General features: G+C 41.3%; 1 protein-coding gene across 2 annotated transcripts in view; it reads left to right on the top strand.

The window, feature by feature from the left end:
* The window catches only part of zfhx3b (zinc finger homeobox 3b), a 288,437-nt gene extending 269,441 nt beyond the window's left edge, over positions 1-18,996 (top strand). For both annotated transcript variants that reach the window (XM_085269700.1, XM_085269704.1), the window contains 5 exons: positions 1,198-1,334; positions 1,909-2,109; positions 5,259-5,382; positions 5,803-11,331; positions 11,843-18,996. In XM_085269700.1, the coding sequence (XP_085125826.1) occupies positions 1,198-1,334; positions 1,909-2,109; positions 5,259-5,382; positions 5,803-11,331; positions 11,843-13,587 (7,736 nt within the window). In that variant the 3' untranslated portion in view covers positions 13,588-18,996. The remainder of the gene's footprint in view (positions 1-1,197; positions 1,335-1,908; positions 2,110-5,258; positions 5,383-5,802; positions 11,332-11,842) is intronic.
* Positions 18,997-20,021: the final 1,025 nt, after the last annotated feature.

Here is a 20,021-nt window from a genome sequence, read left to right on the forward strand (position 1 = left end):
ACTGTCTGTTGTTACTGTCTTTGTGTTTGGCTCGGAGGCATTTCCAAAACAACCAACAAGCCAACTTTGAACCAACATTCAAAGTAAATCCAAAGAATGCAGTAAGAAGAATTGCCAACCAATTCAGAATGGCTGTAGCACATTTTGTGAGCACCAAAGTGTAGTTTAATCTTGTAAACATACTTAGGTATGACTAATCATCAGTCTCATGCCGTCATTGTATCTAGCGGCGGGTTTTTTCTTTGTTTGTTTTTTTTATCTTTGAAAGCTTTTTTGTTAAATGAGAGCTTGTTATTTTGTGCATCCGAACTTTGGGCGTAGTGTCAGGATTTTGTCAATGCTTTAAGAAAAGGTTTTCCCATGTTGCTGCTCCATTTTCCTCTTTGTCACAGACTAATCGTGCAACCTACAATGCGCTGAAGACATTTAGTAGCAGAAATACAAAAAATCTTATTGGAACAAAACAGCTGATAAGATTTCCCAGCTTTGCTTGATTGAAATCTTCCATAAAACGGTGTGATCACTCCTTAAATACATTTTCTTTTGAGGCAAAACTGTGACTTAATGGATAGGTACCTGAATTAAAACTCCCCCCTCAGCTCTCTCTATGCAGTTTAAACAAAAAGTTTGGTTTAAGCCAAAAAAGATATGTTATTTTCTTGTTGCACTTGTTTTTTCACCATCCAAATATTGCAATAATAATGCCATATAACAAAAATCATACTGTAATATATATTTTGCATTGCGTCAAATTTGACAGTCGCATGTATGTTGCACATGAGTTCTCATGGACTGAAGGGTAATCACGGAAAGAGTCAATGTTTAGAGTAGTTTAATACTGGTTTGGATCATCAGCCTTCTCTCTGTGGAAGAAAGACTTTGTATGTCTTGTCTCAGGTTTTGAACCTCATATGGACTGAAATTGTGGGGGTATGAAACCTAAATCTGCAACCTGCAGAAAGCTAATATTTTTATTAGCACTTTCCAGTGTTGTATAATATTCTTACAAGCCAACAGTGAAGCAGACATTTATCACTCAGCAGCAGCAGCAGCAGCAGCAGATTTGGAAGACAAAATGTGAATAATTTTTGTTGTAACAACAACCCCTCTGCTCATTTACCATTAAATGCACTTATATTATAATTAAAAACTCTCCTCCTTGTTTGCGTGTGTCTTTGTGAATGTGTCTCTCTTCAGCTTTGTCCGGCCACTTGGAACGGCACCAGTCAGGTTCCCCAATTCCTTCCAAAAGGCCCTCTTCACGGTCAGAGGCCTCAGAAAGCCCACTCTCCTCGAAACGACCCAGGACAGCTGAGAAGGGTGCTGCGGAGCAGGTGAGAGTTCCACACCACAGTATTTTGTGAATATTGATGCCCTCAGATGTTCATAAAACTATTTTCCAGACTTTGAATTAGAGGTTTCTTGCTAAAGGTTATATCATCCTTAATTACCAAGCCCTCATTAAAAGTCTAAAACTTGCACATCATTTTTAAAAAAAGTACAAAAATATACTAATAATTTTCAGTTGGTTATCTCACCGACTTTTTTTATATTATGCAGAAATCTTCTTTTCAAATATACTCAAAATTATATTAGGCTTCCTGCTGCAGTTGCGCTGCTAATTGTGTATAAGGTGGAAAATCAATATAGTATTTGACAGATGAGAGCACTTTGAAGTGGGTGCCAGGACTCAGCGGTGCTTGGTATTACACACTTGTCTGTGATCAGAGGGATCTGCCTGCTTCAGGGAAGAGGCCCCCACTCTATCCCTGATCCACCGCTTCTCTTCAAGCAGGCCCACCATGATCAGTGCACCCATTTCACCCCATTAACTCTTTGTGGATCTGTGTTTCCTCTCCTCTCGCCTCCCCGTCTCTCTTCCTCTGTTCTGTCTTTACTTTCACCCAGATGTACCAGTGCCCGTACTGCAAGTTTACCAACACGGATCTGAATCGCCTCAGAATGCACGTGATGACACAGCACTCTGTCCAGCCCATGTTACGTTGCCCGTTGTGCCAGGACATGCTCAACAACAAGATCCACCTGCAGTTTCACCTCACACATCTCCACAGCGTGGCACCCGATTGCGTTGATAAGCTCATTGCCACAGTGAGTTCTGTATTCGGTGTATTTTGCATGTGGTTGGACACAGCAGGGTTTATTACCATGTCTCTCCTTATTTCTTTATTTTTATTATTTCTTTAATCTTTATTTTTCCAGGTATATTGAAATTGGCTTCTCTTTTGTTAGGGTGGCATTCATTAGCTTGACTGTAGGAGTATTTTTATTACTCTGGTCATTTAGCATTTAGCTCTGCCATAGCATTAGCATACAAATTTACTACAGCAGCTGAGAAAAATAAGTGGATGAAAAAAAATGTCCTTCCAACTTTCACAAGCTTTATTGCATGTATAGCACCTAGTTTTATTCCAGTTTTCTATCCACACAGACCAATCTCTCGGAGTGTTATTATCTCCAAATTCTTTTATACTTAGTGGTGAAGGCAAGAAAGCAACCGCTAATCAAAGCTCTAGGTCGAGAGTATTGCTACGTACTTATATTATGGCCAGTCAGGGGACAAGCAGTGTGTCAGGTGAAGGACTGTGGTAAGGATTCATTATTGTCGAAAAGAATAGCAACTCACTGCTAATGAATCCCCTTCCACTGAAATGCCTCTGTATCGGTGTCATTCTTGCCCTCACTGCTCTAAATTGCGAGCACTCAGTCAACACAAAGAATGCTGTTAATTGTGTAATGGCTACAGGCAATCCCATTGGCTTGCTGCAAATCATCAAACCTTTTAAGATGCATACTTTTCTTCTGTTTTTTTCTTTTCTTTTCTTCTTCATTGTCTTAATGTACCCATAATCAGAAAGGCTTTTCCAGCTCTCTTCTAATCAAAGTCATCTGGGGAGGGGAGCTTGTAATCGGTTTTTGTGTTTTTTAATCATTTCAAGATGAGCGGGTCTCTTAGCTCCCAGTTCATTTATTAGTTCACTGACATTATTGCCATGTCTATGATCACCTGCATGCCAGTCAAAACAAGGCCTTTTACAATTTGTGGTGAAACAAATGTGACACTGCTTAATCAAAATATAATGAACAGTCAAACCACTTCATGAAATTTTAATAAAACCAACTGAAATGTTGTTATTCACCACTAATCTGACTAAATTACAGCTTATGGAGTTCTTTTTTATTGTTGTTTTTGTTTTGTTTTGTTTTTTTAAATGCAAGTGTGCACTCTCAGTATTATCAGGGAAAGATTTGGCTGGTTTGTACCACGAGCCCTGAAATCTTTACCTGCCGCAGTGCACTGGTACTTACTTTTGTACCTATGCAAAAAAATGTCCTCGCATCTTTTAATGCTCATCAAGGAGAAATAAAATTTTATTATCCCCGTTTTTATGTAAATCACTGAGCAAACCTTTTTTCTCTTCTATCTTGTGAAGCTAAATAGCTTGCTGGACAATCAGCGAATAAAACATTGCTCTGTCTGCTGCCTAACCATCTTCATCTCCCATCCAGAAAGTAAATGGCAAGCACATTAGTATGGTAGACGGCAGTATTTATTTCTTTTATAGAGGTAGTAATGTACTGAACCACTACAAGAAGAGATAGAACAGAGGTAATATAACACACATTAAAGCCAGCACCTTTTTATAACTAGTGAATGCAGATAGAAAGGTACTTTATCTTTTTCACATGTCTACTGAGAGGAGCCTGATTAATTTTGAAATAGGTGACTTTTATTTCTTGCCAAGCATGCATAATGATGCATTCACTCTAACAACCTTCATCCATTCGTCCACTTATCGTCTTTCCTTTCCTTTCAGTTAATTTTCTTTCTTTTGCACGTCTGTAATGCTTTTCCCTGACATTCAGTGGATGGATGGATGGATGAATGGATGGATGGATAGATGTAAAGAGATGATAGATAGAAAACTATATGTATAATATATACATACTCCTCCAATCCTCCCTCTCTGATTTTATGTCTCATTTTCTGTCTGTGGAAGATAGGGGTAATGAAAATAATTGTGCTTCATTAATTTGGAGTCTGACTGGATGATAGCCATTTTGAACTATGTTTGGCAATTAGGCTGTCCAAATTAAAAGTGACCTTGGGATACTCTGCTCCTGCCTCTAATCGCCTAATGAAGCAGTTGTCTAGAAACAGTCAAATTTGTAATGTAAATTTTTTTAAGCGTTTCTATGCTGGTTGCACTAATTTTCTATGTTTCATTTTTAAGAAATAAAGAGGTAACACAAACAAAGACGGGAATGTGTGGATGTCTTCTGGTAAATGTGTGACCACAGTTGTCATATAGTGTTTGACTTTGGGATATAAAGGATTACACCAGACCTCAAAAATCCTGTTGCTTCAGGACAGATTCTGCTCTATTTCGATCTCACCCAGAGGTTATATGACATGCTATGGTACTTTCGGTTGTGTTCTCACTGTTATTAGAGGAGTAATTAGAAAGCATACAGAATATGTTCTGTGTATAGACCAACATTTATACTTGGGGCCCAGCAATATGCAAGATCCCTTTCCTCTTTCGTGTCCCTTATGCAAGGCACCTTTAATTGGTATTACTTGAAAGAACTACCAATCAAAAGTCTTAATATAGAGGCAACGCAGAAGGAAAAATGGGAGAGGTGATGTAAACTGAAATGCAACTCGTAGACTGAAGATTATTGCTCTGCTTGTAAAGTTAATTGAAAAAAGGCTAACAAAGGTAGAGTCTTATTACTAAATTAAACTCTATGGAATATTGCTCACTGGTGACCTGTTTAATGAGAATGTTTAATGAAGTGTCAGGTTTGGGGGTGAAGAGGGGCAATCAGAGGGCGAAATATGAGCTAAGTTAGGGGAGAGCAGCAAGAATAAACAGATGTTGTGCAATCAGTTACTCACGATTGACCATAACCCTCTGAGACCAGGGGGAAGCTAGGTTCATCTTTCTACTTTATTAGTACGTACTGTGTTTTGTTAAGTAATTAGCAAACAAAAACACTAGTACTCAAGAAATCTATCTCATTTCTTGAGGGATGACACAAAAGTAGCCTTTCTTCTGTCATGGATATATGTGGGGGACTGGAGAATGTATATGTGAATATGTATGTATGTAAGTAGCTAAGTAACGTCTTTGTGTATCCTCTTGTTTGTGTCAGTATTCTTTCATGTAGTCGTTTAAACTAAGAGATGACATTACCTCACCTGTTTGCTCATTCCTTTACAATTGCTTTTCCAGGTGACGACAACTGAAGCACTACCAGCAAGCATGTTCATACCTGTGCCGAGTCCAGACAGAGAGCCACAGAGCACCCCTCATGCTACATCCAACTCTAACGCTGAAGATACAAAGAAGCAAGCTGGTTAGTATCTGTTTGTTAAAAGCTATGTGTTCTGTAGTGAGCATGTTAATGCACTTGGTGTATATTAATGAGATTCAGCTACATTCTACAACCTTATACCTGTGTAATAAATAAAGATTGTTGTTGTTGTTGTTGTGTATTTACACTTTGGAAAAGTCAGTATTTATTGCATAGGCTGGAAAAAATTGTTATTACTGAAGCATTTCACAATTTTGGCCTGCATTCACACCAACACATTATGAAAGATTGTTGGTGTTTGCAGATTTTGTAATTAGTCAGTGCTTGGCTTGTTTGTTTTTTTGGCACCTTTCCATGCCACTAACACACTGAATGTCCTTTATTGATATTACTGGAAAAATTCCACTCAGCAAATGTAGAATCTGATGAATGGCTATCTTCTCTTGACTTATTTATTCACAGATGCATCAGATGCTGATCCAGAAAAAGGGGTGTCACTCCCTACTGAAATAGCTGAAGCTCGCAAGTCACCTCTGGAAGATCAACAATCAGAACGGGAGGATGCCACAGGATTCCTGTGCTGGAAGAAAGGCTGTAATCAATTGTTCAAGACCTCTAACTCCCTACAAATGCACTTCAATGAGGTTCACAACAAAAGGCACCAGTTGCCTGTTTCAGATCGGCATGTCTACAAGTACCGCTGCAACCAGTGTAGTCTGGCCTTCAAGACTGTGGAGAAATTACAACTCCATTCACAATATCATGTGATCAGGGCAGCCACCATGTGCTGTCTTTGCCAGCGAAGCTTCAGAACACTACAGGCGCTGAAGAAGCATTTAGAAACCAGCCACCTGGAACTGAGTGAAGCTGACATCCAGCAGCTGTATGGGGGATTATTGATGAATGGTGACATTATGGCAATGGGTGATCCAAGCCTTGGTGAAGAACATGGAAGTCTGGGAGAGGATGACAAAGATGGAGATGAAAGTGATCCAGAGGAAAAACAAAGCCCGACAGGCAGTGACTCTGGCTCACTGCAGGAAGATTCTGGATCTGAACCTAAACGTGCATTGCCATTCAGAAAGGGCCCAAACTTTACGATGGAGAAATTCCTGGATCCATCTCGTCCTTTTAAATGCACTGTATGCAAAGAGTCTTTTACACAGAAGAACATCCTTCTGGTTCATTACAACTCTGTCTCCCACCTACACAAGGTGAAGAGGGCTCTTCAGGAGTCTACTACTGGTCAACCTGAGCCTACCAGCAGCCCTGACAACAAGCCATTCAAGTGCAGCACTTGTAATGTGGCATATAGCCAGAGTTCAACTTTGGAAATCCACATGCGCTCTGTTCTACACCAGACCAAAGCTAGGGCAGCCAAACTTGAGGCAGCAGGGGGGATCACTAGCTCTGCAAGCGCAACTGGTTTAAGCAGTGGAGGATCCGGCATGAGCACATCAACATCAAGTCCAAGCCCAGCCAGCAACTCAAACACTAGCTCCACCAACCACAGCTCTTCTGGGAGTCAGGCAGCCCAGAATATTCTAGGAGGAAACCACACAAGCCAGACTCACAACACTGAAAACCAGGGGAATTCCTCGGTGAGCTGCCACTCCTCACCATCTGAGAACCACGAAGTGAAAAAGTCCAAATTTTCGGACATTCTCTCTGCAAGGGGGCAACAGCAACAGCAACAGCTTCAGCAGCAACAGCAATTGGCTCAGGCTCAAGCCCAAGCTCAAGCACAGCTTCAACAAGAGCTCCAGCAGCAAGCTGCTCTTCTACAGTCGCAGCTATTCAACCCAGCACTTCTGCAGCACTTCCCAATGACAACTGATGCACTTCTGCCTCTGCAGCAGCAGCAGTTGCTGTTTCCTTTCTACATCCCTGGAGCAGAATTTCAGCTAAATCCTGAGATCAGCATCAGCAGCTCAGCACTTGGCTTAACTGGATCCCCCAGCTCTTTGCTTGAAGATCTTAAAAACTCAGCCCAACAGAGTTGCTTGCAGCAGCAATTGATGCACCACCACCTTCAGCAGCAACAGCAGCAGCAACAACAGCAACAACAGCAGCAGCAACAGCAGCAGCAGCAACAACAATCACACTTGCAGGTTCAGAGCCAAATGGCGTTGCTGCAACAGAGTGCATCACTCCTCCAACAAGCTGAATTAAAGCAGAAACCTCCCTCCTCTCAGAATGACAAGGACAGAGAAATACAAAGGGAGAGGCATGCAAGCGAAAAAAATGGGGACTATGTAAATAAGGATTCTGCAGACAGCAGGCCAAAAGAAAGGGAGAGTCAGCATATTTCAATAAACATAAACCATGATACTGGCTTGCCTCCACCAAGGATTGCTTCAGATGCTCGAGGAAATGCAACTAAAGCCCTGCTGGAAAATTTTGGGTTTGAGTTAGTAATTCAGTACAATGAAAATAAACAGAAAGCTCAGAAAAAGACAGCTGGACCTACTGGATCAAGTGGTCCAGGTGGAATAACAAGAGTCATAGATCCCATTGGGGGATTGGAGAAGCTGGAATGTGAAGCCTGTGGCAAGCTGTTTTCAAACATACTGATTCTGAAGAGTCACCAGGAGCATATCCACCAGGCTTTCTTTCCATTCCGATCCCTTGAGAGGTTTGCCAAGGAATACAGAGAACATTATGATAAGCTCTACCCACTGAGACCGCCTACACCAGAGGCTGCTCCAGCTCCACCACCTCCCCCTCCTCCACCCCCACCTCCTCCTCCACCCCAAAGAGCTCCCACCCCAAATATACCTGTGTCTAATGCCTCACTCACACCTCCAACCGTGCCACCTCCACAGGCACCAGTTCCAATGACACAAATACCCATGCCAATGGATTTGCCGCTCTTCTCCCCACTTATGATGCAGCCCATGTCTCTTCAGTCCCTGCCTACTCAGTTGCCTCCCCAGTTGCCGTCTGTTGAGCCAAGCCTGGCCTCAGACCTGGCCCAACTCTACCAACAGCAACTGACACCAGCCATGCTGCAGCAGAACAAGAGACCACGGACACGCATCACCGACGACCAGCTTAGGGTCCTACGACAGTACTTTGATATCAACAATTCACCAAATGAGGACCAGATCAAAGAGATGGCAGACAAGTCAGGGCTTCCACAAAAAGTGATAAAGCACTGGTTCAGAAACACCCTTTTCAAAGAAAGGCAGCGCAATAAAGACTCGCCTTACAATTTCAACAATCCACCAACAACAACTCTGGAAGACACTAAAATTGATTCCAAACCTCCTTCTCCTGAACCTCAGAAACACGAATACTATGGAAGCAAGAGATCATCCAGGACTAGGTTTACTGACTACCAGCTAAGAGTTCTGCAAGATTTCTTTGATGCCAATGCTTATCCTAAAGATGATGAATTTGAACAGCTCTCAAACCTTTTGAGCCTCCCCACCCGTGTTATTGTTGTGTGGTTCCAAAATGCGCGTCAGAAAGCAAGGAAGAATTATGAAAATCAAGGTGATGGAGGGAAAGATGGTGAAAGAAGAGAACTGTCAAACGACCGATACATTCGCACATCTAACCTGAACTACCAGTGCAAGAAATGTAGTCTCGTTTTCCAGCGTATATTTGATCTAATAAAACACCAAAAGAAGCTGTGTTACAAAGATGAAGATGAGGATGGACAGTATGACAGCCAAAATGAGGATTCAATGGATTTTTCCCATGAATGTTACACTCCCTCTGGGTCTTCCTGTCACACCCCAATGCCCTCCTCTTCGAGTCTCTGCCCACTTCCACCCACGACTTCAGCATTCTCACACCTCCCTTCCACCGAGAAAGAGGAGGCATCACCAGCAACCACCTCAAACCTCTATGATGAGAAGCCCAAGCAGTTACCAGAAATAACCGCTGATCCGCGAGAAAACCAAACCTCCATTAAGCAGGAAATTGTGCACCAACCTCAATCTGAGGTACAACACCAGAGACCACAGAGAGAAGAGAAGATCCAAAATGTTTCTAAGCCCTCCAAGCATTCAACTCCTTCCTTTTCTCAGCAGCAACAGCAGAGTGGTCTGTCAGCCTCACAGACAAGCCAGCCTTCATCACAAAGCTCTCACATGGGCCTCAATCCACACTTGACCTCTGCCACACAACAACTGGCACAGCAGATGATCCCATACCAGTGTGAGCAGTGCAAAATTGGCTTCCCCTCCTTTGAGCACTGGCAGGAACACCAGCAATTACACTTCCTTTCTGTGCAAAATCAATTCATCCACCCGCAGTTCCTCGACCGTCCAATTGACATGTCTTTCATGCTTTTTGATCCTAGCAATCCTCTCCTGGCAACCCAGCTAATCTCTGGGATGCCACAAATTCCAAGCAGCTCTGCCACCTCTCCGTCCACCCCAACCTCCACTATGAACTCCCTGAAAAGGAAGTTAGAGGAGAAAGCTAGCACTAGTCCAGGAGAAAACGATAGCACAAATAGTGGAGAAGAGCCACAGCGAGACAAGAGGCTTAGAACCACCATCACACCTGAACAGCTAGAGATCTTATATCAGAAGTATTTATTAGATTCTAATCCTACGCGTAAAATGCTTGACCACATTGCTGTTGAGGTGGGTTTGAAAAAGAGAGTTGTGCAAGTGTGGTTCCAGAATACCAGAGCCAGAGAGAGAAAAGGCCAGTTTAGAGCTGTTGGGCCAGCCCAAGCTCATCGTAGGTGTCCTTTTTGTCGAGCTCTTTTTAAAGCAAAGACTGCCCTTGAAGCACACATTCGCTCTCGTCACTGGCATGAAGCCAAACGTGCTGGATATAATTTAACTCTCAGCGGTATGTTACCTGAGCAGGAGAACATGCAAATAAAAATGGATGTTCTTGATACATCAGGTTACTCCCAGCTACCCCCTACTACAAACAGTGATGGACAAAGCTCCTCCATGTCACCCATGAACAAAGGCTTGGACTTGTCTCCAAGGGGTCTACTGAGCCCTTCGTCCATCAAAGTTGAAGGAATGGAAGACTTTGAGAGTGCCACAATGTCCTCTATGAACCTGAACTTTGATCAGAGCAAACTCGATAATGATGACTGCTCTTCTGTGAATACAGCCATTACAGACACAACCACAGGTGATGAGGCTAATGCTGATAATGACAGTGCTGATGCAAAGCACAGCCAAAATAGTGGCGATTACCTGTCTAAGTCTGGGGGCACAGCTCCCATCCTTGAAAATGATGACCAGATGTCCTCGGGACTAGTGAGCCCTGCAACAAGCTATTATGCTAAGGACTATGAAAATGAACATATGATTGACCACAGTGAGACGTCCAGTCTGGCTGACCCCTGCTCACCAAGTCCTGGAGCCTCTGGTAGCAGGAGCCTTGAAGGTGGAGATAGACCTGGCCAAAAGCGCTTCCGAACCCAGATGACTAACCTCCAGCTGAAAGTGTTAAAATCCTGTTTTAACGACTACAGGACACCTACCATGCTGGAATGCGAGGTACTTGGCAATGATATTGGACTTCCAAAGAGAGTGGTTCAGGTGTGGTTTCAAAATGCTCGCGCGAAGGAGAAAAAGGCAAAGCTCAATATGGCCAAGCACTTCGGAATAAATCAGACGTCTTACGAGGGGCCGAAGACTGAGTGCACTTTGTGTGGTGTTAAATATAGCGCTCGCCTCTCTGTTCGCGATCACATTTTCTCCCAGCAACACATCTCTAAGGTGAAGGATACTATTGGCAGCCAGATCGATAAAGAGAAAGAGTACTTTGACCCAGCTACTGTCCGCCAACTTATGGCCCAGCAAGAAATGGACCGCATTAAGAAGGCCAATGAAGTTTTAGGATTGGCGCAGCAACAGGCCATGCAGCAGCAGGGGATGTTTGATAACCCTGCAATGCAGGCTTTAAATCTCCAGTCGGCCTATCCAAACCTGCAAGGTATCCCACCTGTCCTTTTACCAGGGGTTGGCAGCCCCTCTCTTCCCAGCTTTAACTCATCTAATTCAGGTACGTCACTATTTGGCATTTTTTCACTACTAACATTTCAGGTTTAGAGTTGCAGATGGGTTTTCTCAACTAAACTAGTTTAATAAATGATCATCCATTGCTACAGGAAGTACTGTGTATTTCCAGGCATCAGATCTAACTATGAATCCATCTGCCACATATATTCATTAACACTGATGCAAATATAGCTGACATAATTTAATGACCTTTGCCATTGTTGCTATTGTTGTGCTATTATGTACCCAACCTGTCTCAAATGCTAACACTTAAGCTTTAGACCAGAAAATACCACAAAGTACAAGGCTTTGATTTTGTGATATTTGTAGTCATTTCACAAAGCTTTTTATGATTCACATAAAAATAAACGTTTGCCTCTTTTGTATCACCTTTCAGTATTGTTTAATTAATTAGTTTTGTTACAGCTGAATAATCTTTTAAAAAGGCACTGCACTACCATGAAATGAAAACCTATTAAGTCTTATTTTCTTGTCTGTATTTGACACATTTGCAGCTTTAACTCCTCCAAAACCTTCAAACCTCCTGAACATGCCTGGTGCCAGTGTTCCCTCACCTAGCCTCCCCACGTCTGGATTGCCCAACAAGCCTCCCTCCTCATCGTCTCTCACCGCATCCAGCCCAGCCCAGACCAACACGTCTACTTCCCACTCAAACTCCACCTCCAATTCCACGTCCTCAACCAGTCAGTCGCGACCTGAACCCCCCAAAGAACGAGATGCTGAGAGAGTAAAAGAGAAGGAGAAGGCCAAGGAAAAGACAGAGAAGCCCTCAACTCCATCATCAACTGGAAGCACCCCCGCCCCTTCCACTTCTGCTGCCAGCGCCAAAAAGGAGAAACCTGAAACAGCTGTTCCTGCCACTTCTATGCCCACACCTGGAATGGAGTATGTGGTAGATCCTGCCCAGCTTCAGGCCCTCCAGGCTGCTTTGGCATCAGATCCCACAGCTCTCCTCACAAACCAGTTTCTACCCTACTTCATGCCTGGCTTTTCCCCATATTATACCCCTCAGATTCCTGGGGCTCTACAAGGGGGCTACCTGCAACCAATGTATGGTATGGAAAGTCTCTTCCCTTACAACCCAGCATTGTCACAAGCACTGATGGGCCTGTCTCCAGGGTCCCTACTGCAGCATTACCAGCAATATCAGCAGAGCTTGCAGGAGGCACTACAGCAGCAGCAGCGGCAGCTTCAGCAGATCCAGCAACCCAAGGCGAGCCAAACTTCAGTTCCCCCTCAAACCTTGGGGGATCGCAAAGATTCTGCCAAAGATCCAGCGAAATCAGAGGAGCAAAAGGGCAATCCACAAAGTGAACCTCCCACTTCCTCCTCGTCCTCTTCCTCCTCGTCCTCCTCCTCCTCTTCTCATACTACAGTACCCTCCGAGCAGAATGAGATGGATGGCAAACCTGTGGACACCCATCTAGACCAGTATATCGTCCCCAAGGTGCAGTATAAACTGGCATGCCGCAAGTGTCAAGCTGTTTTCACCAAGGAAGAAGCGGCTATTACCCACCTTAAATCGAACTGCTTTTTCGGTCAGTCTGTGGCAAACCTGCAAGAGATGTTGCTGCGTGTCCCCGGTGGCGTAGGTGTAGGGGCTGGAAGTCTCTATGACTGCCTGGCTTGTGACACTACGTTGGATGGGGAGAAAGCACTCAGTCAACACCTGGAATCGGCATTGCACAAACACAGAACAATCAAGAGATCGGTCAGAAATGCCAAAGAGCACGCTACTAGTTTATTACCTCACTCTTCAGCCTGCTTCCCCAATCCTAACACCGCATCTACCTCGCAGTCTGCCACTCATCCCATCAGCAGCCCTCCTCCCCCGCCAACAACATCAGCCACCATGCCATCTTCTGCTGTCTCCTCATCTTTGTGCTCCTCCTCTACTACCCAACTCAACACCACAGCTGCCGGAAAACCCTGGCCCCAGGCCCCTTTCCCCAGAGCTTTAGCTGGGAAGCCCAATGCTAGTCCCTCCTCTTCTTCCTCCTCTTTTCCTCCAGTGTCCTCACCTTCAACGGTTACCTCAAGTTCATTGAGCACCTCAGGAGTTCAGACCTCGATACCAACAGACGTCTTTACCGACGAGTCTGACTCTGACAGCAGTCAGAAGTCAGCAAACAGGCTGGGCAGGACGGCGGAGGAGCCGCAGCAGCCTGGCTTTGTCAAAGACAGTAATAGTTGTAGTAGTAATCTTGCTAGTGTAGGAACAGACTCCATCAGATTGTAAAAGAGCTTTCAGTGATGGACGATATTTAAAAAAAACTCCCTAAAAGACAAAAAAAAAAAATCCAAAAATTAAAAAAACCCATAAAAAGCAGCAATGTTAAAAATACATTAAAAGTATACAAACCAATTTCAGAAAAAGATGTGTAAAGACTAACTGCAATTCCAAAGCTTGTAACCAAAAATTTTAATGTTAGTGGATTGTTTTCCCATATCAACATGCTGGTTTTCATTTTTGTATTTCTTTGTTTTTCTTTTGTTTTTGTTTTAACTCAACCGAAACGCACCGATCAGCCACAACATTAAAACCACCTGCATTAAATTGTGTATGCCCCATTGTGCCAGCAAAATAGTTTATGACCCATCAGGGCATGGACACTTGACCCTTCGGTGTGTCCCGTGGTTTCTGGTACTGGGATGTCGGCTGCAGACTGGGATTGCGTTGAGGTTGGGGGAGGTTGAAGGCCAGGTTAACGCCTTAGGTTCTTTGTCGTGTTCCTTAATCCTGCTGTGCGGTTGGTCAAAATACCATCCGCATGAATGCCAAGGTTTCCCAGCATCACACTGTAACGAGGTGAACAATTTCTTTTTTTTAATCAGCTGTCAGTGTTTTTAATGTCGTGGCTAATCTGTGTACAGGCATACTAATATGTGAGAACAGAAAAAGATCGCTGCAGTTACGTTTTGGGTAATGGTGGAGGAATGCTGTACTGTATGGCAATGGACTGCCTCAAAGTTGACAGATGGCCCAAGAACCCTTTTGAAGAAATGCAAGTCAACGAGCTGTCCCTTTGTTTTGTAATAATTTCTACTTAATAGCACAGCCACAAAAAGCCAGTATGTACTGTATGGGAGAATAGTCTATCAGTTTTCTTGCTATTTAAGCATTCAGATACCAATGGCTTGCAAAAGTGAAAGAATAATGTAATGTCTATTTTATTCTCAGGTCAACAGCTCACAGATGTTTTTCTGTTACAGAAATTCATGTTTTCACCTTGTGTTTCCAACAGGAGATGAGCATTATTATTGTTTTCTTTCTGAACTTGATTTACTAATAGAAAGTTTAAGTTGAATTAAATTTTGATAAGGCATTGTTTCTGGGCATTCAAATAGGGTCAAACGATTTGCTGATTTCAATATCAGAAATCCTTTCAAAGTGGGGAAGTTACAGTCCCGATGATCCCATACAAGGAAAGCATTGCAGACGTGATAACGGGCGATGAATAGTTTTAATTAAAAAAGAAAAAAGAAAAAAAAGAATCAGCCTTCTGTATTTATGATAGATACAAGCATTTTTGGTGTTAAGTAGAATGTTGCATTGGAAACGAATTTAAACAGTATGGTAGGTTGGAGGAAAAAAAAACCTTTATGTACATTTAGCTTTTGTATTGTCCAATTTTATGACACTTCATTTGATGTTGTCTTGGTCATTCCGATAGTCTAGATTATGGACAGGTAATTTATCGAAACTTTATTTCTGTCTTATTCTTAACTTCTTGGGAAACATGAACCCAAATGCCCCTCCTGACAAGGCAGGATCCTCTTTTAGCATTATTTAAATTTTATGATTTGGTTGGTATTGCTCTAACCAAAATGAAAAAGATAATGGGTGAAATATTGAAAGTTTTATTTAATTTAATTTTTGTGTTACCTTTGTGCACTTATCACTGTCTGACTCCTATTTTTCACTCTTCGTTTTCCTCTCTCGGCACTTATTTTTCTCTCTCGCTCTCCTGTGTTTGTAGATATGTATACAAAGCAGGTCTTTTGTTCTTCATGTAGTGTGGCTACGGTCTTTTTTTTTTTTTTTTTTTACCTTTTTTTTGTCATAAGTGAAAATGAAAAAAGAATACTAATAATAATTCTCACGCTTTAAGACAAAAAGAAAATCCAAAGACTAAACACTTTCACCATTGGTGCATAAAGATGAGAAAAGAGGGTTCTTTATACTTGAGAATTTGTTGCTGTTTTTAGAGGAAAGAAACAAAGTTTTAAAAGATAAAGGAGTACGCATCAGAGTTGCCGATTTTGCTTCTTTGCAAGCAAACAGGTGGCTTTTTTACGTAAATACCAAAAACCAAAAAGGGCCCTTGTCCTTGCATTGTGGAGTAGCACCGTTACAGAGCCATTGCAGTTTGTAAGATAGAGGTTATTAATCTTTGTTTGACTTTTGTCACATTCAAATGTCAATTTTTTTAAGAAAATGTATAAGGTCTGGTCTTCAAGGACATACGTTTTGCTGCTAATGTAGAATTTTGAGGAAAAAAAAAAAAGAGTACCTAGATGCATGCTCATTTTGCTTTTGGCTAAGCTTTAAAACAAACAATAAACCAATTTCTTGCCTCTGCAACACCTTTTTTTTTTCTTGTTGCAAAAACGGAACTTTGAAGACTGTGAATATATGTTCCAAAGGACATTTTGCCGATTTTCTTTTTTTTTTGAATAGACCAATGTTTAAAGCCAATGATCTATAACGTTTGTAAAGAACAGTGCATTCCAAATATCACAATGGATTTTTCTTAAGCAAGGACTGATCCTGTTTCATTTGATTGCTTTTAATTGTCACAATCTATTTTTTCCTCATTTTTGAAGTGACTGTAAACTGTTGTGTACATTTTTTGCATCATTGGTTGCTGAAGAAAGCGACCCCCATATGTCATTTTGTGCTGGCATGGAACGTTGCTGAAAATCCCTCCATCCAGTCAAGGTTGTTGCTCACTTGTTAAGCAAGTAATAGTGGTTACCAAAAAATGTATATAATACATCTGGTACTGATGCGTCTCATAGGTTTAGTAACATTTATACCAGTCGACCTACAACTAGTCTCAGAGGGGAATAACGGCCGTTTTGCTGAGGTGCTGTCGCTCAGTCACTTGTTGCATGTGTCTGCAGGGTGCCACTTCCACACATAGATTACAGGTAGAGACATCTTCATTCCAAAGCATTATGTCTGGAAAAAGTAGGAGGTTATTTTTGAAGATGTCTCTTGTTTTCAAATTGTTAGGATGCTTTCATGTCCAAAGAAGTCACTTACTTCGTTTTGTTGCAATGGAAATGGATGTGCGTAGGTACCACGCCCTTCTCCCTTATGATATCATCATTTTAATTTGTCTTTTTTTTTTTTTAAACCAAAACCAAGACATATTTAAATTTGTGGAGAACTACTTTTTTGGCCACTATTGTATAGTCAATATATTTTGCCCTAATGACTAAAAAGGCACAATCTCAAAGGTGTTTAAAAATGCTACATCTTGTAGAGAAATGGTATTTGGTGTTAATACTACAGCATGCTGTTGAAAGTCAGTAGATCTGGTCTGCAAGCTTGCTACGTCTCAAGTCCAGTTCCCTGAAATACTGTTCACTTGTGCTTTCTCGTGTTGAAAAAAACCCCAATCCTTAAGTTGTACAGTTTTTCCTCAAAATATGTTTGCTTTATTTTATTTTTTAGATAATCTCAGACATGTATTATTTTCTTAGAAGTATTTTATTTTATTTTCCGTGTATTACTTTTTATCATAAATTAACACTAGCTTTAAATTGAATTGCTGAAATTGAGAGACAAAAACGAAAATTATGACCTGGCCACTTTATATTCATTGTCTCAATGATACTTTTTGCTTTTTTTTTTCCCAAAGTGTAATCTTTTGGGCTCTTTTGTGGAAGACACAGTTGAGGTCTTCACATTAGATTCAGCCAGCATGTACTCTGTATGGGTTTGTGTGTTTATGTAAGTGTGCGTTGTACGTTTGTGCGCGTGTATGTGCGTGCGTGTCATAAGAGCCAGCATCAATTCAATTTTTTTTTCTTCTTTGCCTTTAATTATTATTATTTTTTGGTTATATGTTACTCACCAAAACAAGCTGAACCACGAAGCTGGATTGTGAATAACTGAAATTCAGAAAATCTAATTTAAAAGATAACGATTGGAAATGAGAACGATGATACCGAAGCACTGAGCAGTTTTTACTTTGATTGAATATATGAATGTGGCCAAAGCTTTATGCAGTTGAAACACAAAGGAAAAAAAAACGTGCCCCGGATAAGTGTATATTTTATTGCGGCACACAATGCTATTGTGGATACAGGGATCCACCTCCTTACATTTGGGATACTTGATTTTAATGGACAATTACAAGAGAGGGATAAAGACAAGGTCTTGCTGTAGAGGTCATCTTTTGCCCACTGTGAAAACGAAAGTGTACCTGTATACAGATATAGATATATTTAAAACCAAGACATCAACTGTTTGTTTTCTTTTATTTGTTTGTTTGTTTTTTGAGATGAAGAAGGAATAAAAAGAAATGATAAAGGACTCTGGGAAGCTTTGGAGATCTTGTTAGGAGGACAAGAGAGGCTCTGGGCACACAAAACTGGGCATGGGAGCCAAAGCCAGGCTCAAAACAGCTTTAAAAACCACCTCCTTATTTGATTACTGACAACTCTGTAATGCGAATGGACTCTGGAACCAATGGACGTGTGTCATACACAGAGGAAAGTCTTTAGAGGAAACTGAACTTAAGTGGCTCCAGCTGCCTCTTTCTCCTTTCTGTCTGTCCTTTATTTCTCCAGCTCTGCCTCCGCTTCTGCTCTTTGATGGACATTTTCCAAATTTCAGGACAGGATGGACAGAGATGCTTGCTTCATATCTTCCAGTTCATGTTGCTACCCGTTTCATTTCCTCGTGCTTGTCTGCAGTTGACAAGTAAAGCTCTCCAGTCAAATGGCGGCTCACCCCTCTCTCTGTTGGTTACATTATCTAAACAGAGAAATTAACAACACAGAGAGGGGATGGGTTCTCAAAGCTGTCATTCTTAAAGAGGCAGTTACACTAAGAAAAAGAAAAAAAAAAAAGCATATTAACCAAAATTAACAACCAAACTAACAACCAAACAACCATTTGCTCCAACTTCAAAGATGAACTGTTACTTGGAGCTCTCTGTTCCTTTTGTGACTTCTGGTGCCACAATGTTTTTTTATCCTTTTATTTTTTTTTTCTTTTTTGTTTGTTTTTTTCTTTTTGTTTCCTTGAATTACTCCTCCTTCGAGCCTCATAAGCATGGCTCTGTGGCTCCAGGCAGCCCATCTGAGGGTAGAAAAAAACAGCCTTGCAATGTACAAAAAAGAGCAAGTTAAACCAAAAATGTTGTTCTTGATGTCTTTTCTATACTGTAGTCTTGTTAGCTTTTTTGTTACTGTAATTATATGAAGATTTCCAAACTGTACCAAATTACATGGAAACTAACATACATACAACCACATGGAACTTCAGACTTTTAAAGAAACTTTTGTCACAAAAACTTGTTGTCCTAGTTAAGTTGATTGTAGATGGTAATTGAATATACTCCTTTGAAAATATTTCATCAAGTATGTTTCTTGCTCATTGTGATACATTAAAAAAGTATGAGCATAAAAACGCACTCGTTTGGTCTCCTTTCTGATTGTTGTGGGGTTTGATTGCTTTGCTTTCAGCGGACTGCTGTTCGGCAGACCTCGGCACAAGGTTGCAAACGATTTTCATTTTCTCTTGTGTACTGAAAAGATTTATGCATCCCTTAAAATACAGATTTTTTGTTGTTTAAGAGACCATATGGATTAGATATTTGTATGAATTTCATTAAAACATAATCATCTCCTTTTGATCCCTTTTACACCAAACGACCAAAGTTTCAGTTATTTCAATAACTGTGTGTGCGTGTGGGTGGATGTTACTGATTTAAAAGTGCCATCTAACCCTAAAGGATAAATCCACAAAAAAATCCCAAACATTAGGAGAAATGAACTTCAAATGCAAAATTTATACAATACTGAGAGACAGGAGTATTCTGCAGTAGCTGGAGAGTCTTTCATAGTATTTTTCTTTTTGTGACCTTTGTACCATATTTGTGCTCTTAGCAAACTAATAGACACTCAATGAATCAAACCAGAAACAAAGGACTGCCCAATATATTTACTGAAGAAGCCTTTTGTTTTTTACATGTTGTATTCTGTTTATTATTGTACTATTACCATAGGGTCTTTACCTTACAATGCAGCTTTAAGCGGCTGTTGTGATTTGGCGCCATGTAAATAGAACTGAATTTACAGACCTTGACCAGCAACAAAAGAACCTCAAATGTATTCTCATATTCATATTTGCAGTAATGAGCATCATCAAAAAGAGTTAACGATTAATATTTCTGTTCAGCCACTCATTCACAATTTATATAGTGCCAAATCACAGTAACTCATAATAATAGTACAATAATAAACGCAATACAAAATGTATGTATTCAGAGAAAATGCCAACAATCAGAGGACCCCTATGAGCAAGCACTTTAGTGACAGTAGGAAGGGAAAACTCCCTTTTAACAGGAAGAAACCTCCAGCAGAACCAGGCTCAAGGAGGGGCGGGTGGCTTATAAAGAAACATTCAATGTGTCATGGGAATCCCCCAGCAGC

The sequence above is a fragment of the Mchenga conophoros genome, linkage group LG1, assembly GCF_057382185.1.
Source record: "Mchenga conophoros isolate Kocher_MC1m ecotype Shallow Benthic linkage group LG1, M_conophoros_male_GT1.1, whole genome shotgun sequence".
Taxonomy (NCBI): domain Eukaryota; kingdom Metazoa; phylum Chordata; class Actinopteri; order Cichliformes; family Cichlidae; genus Mchenga; species Mchenga conophoros.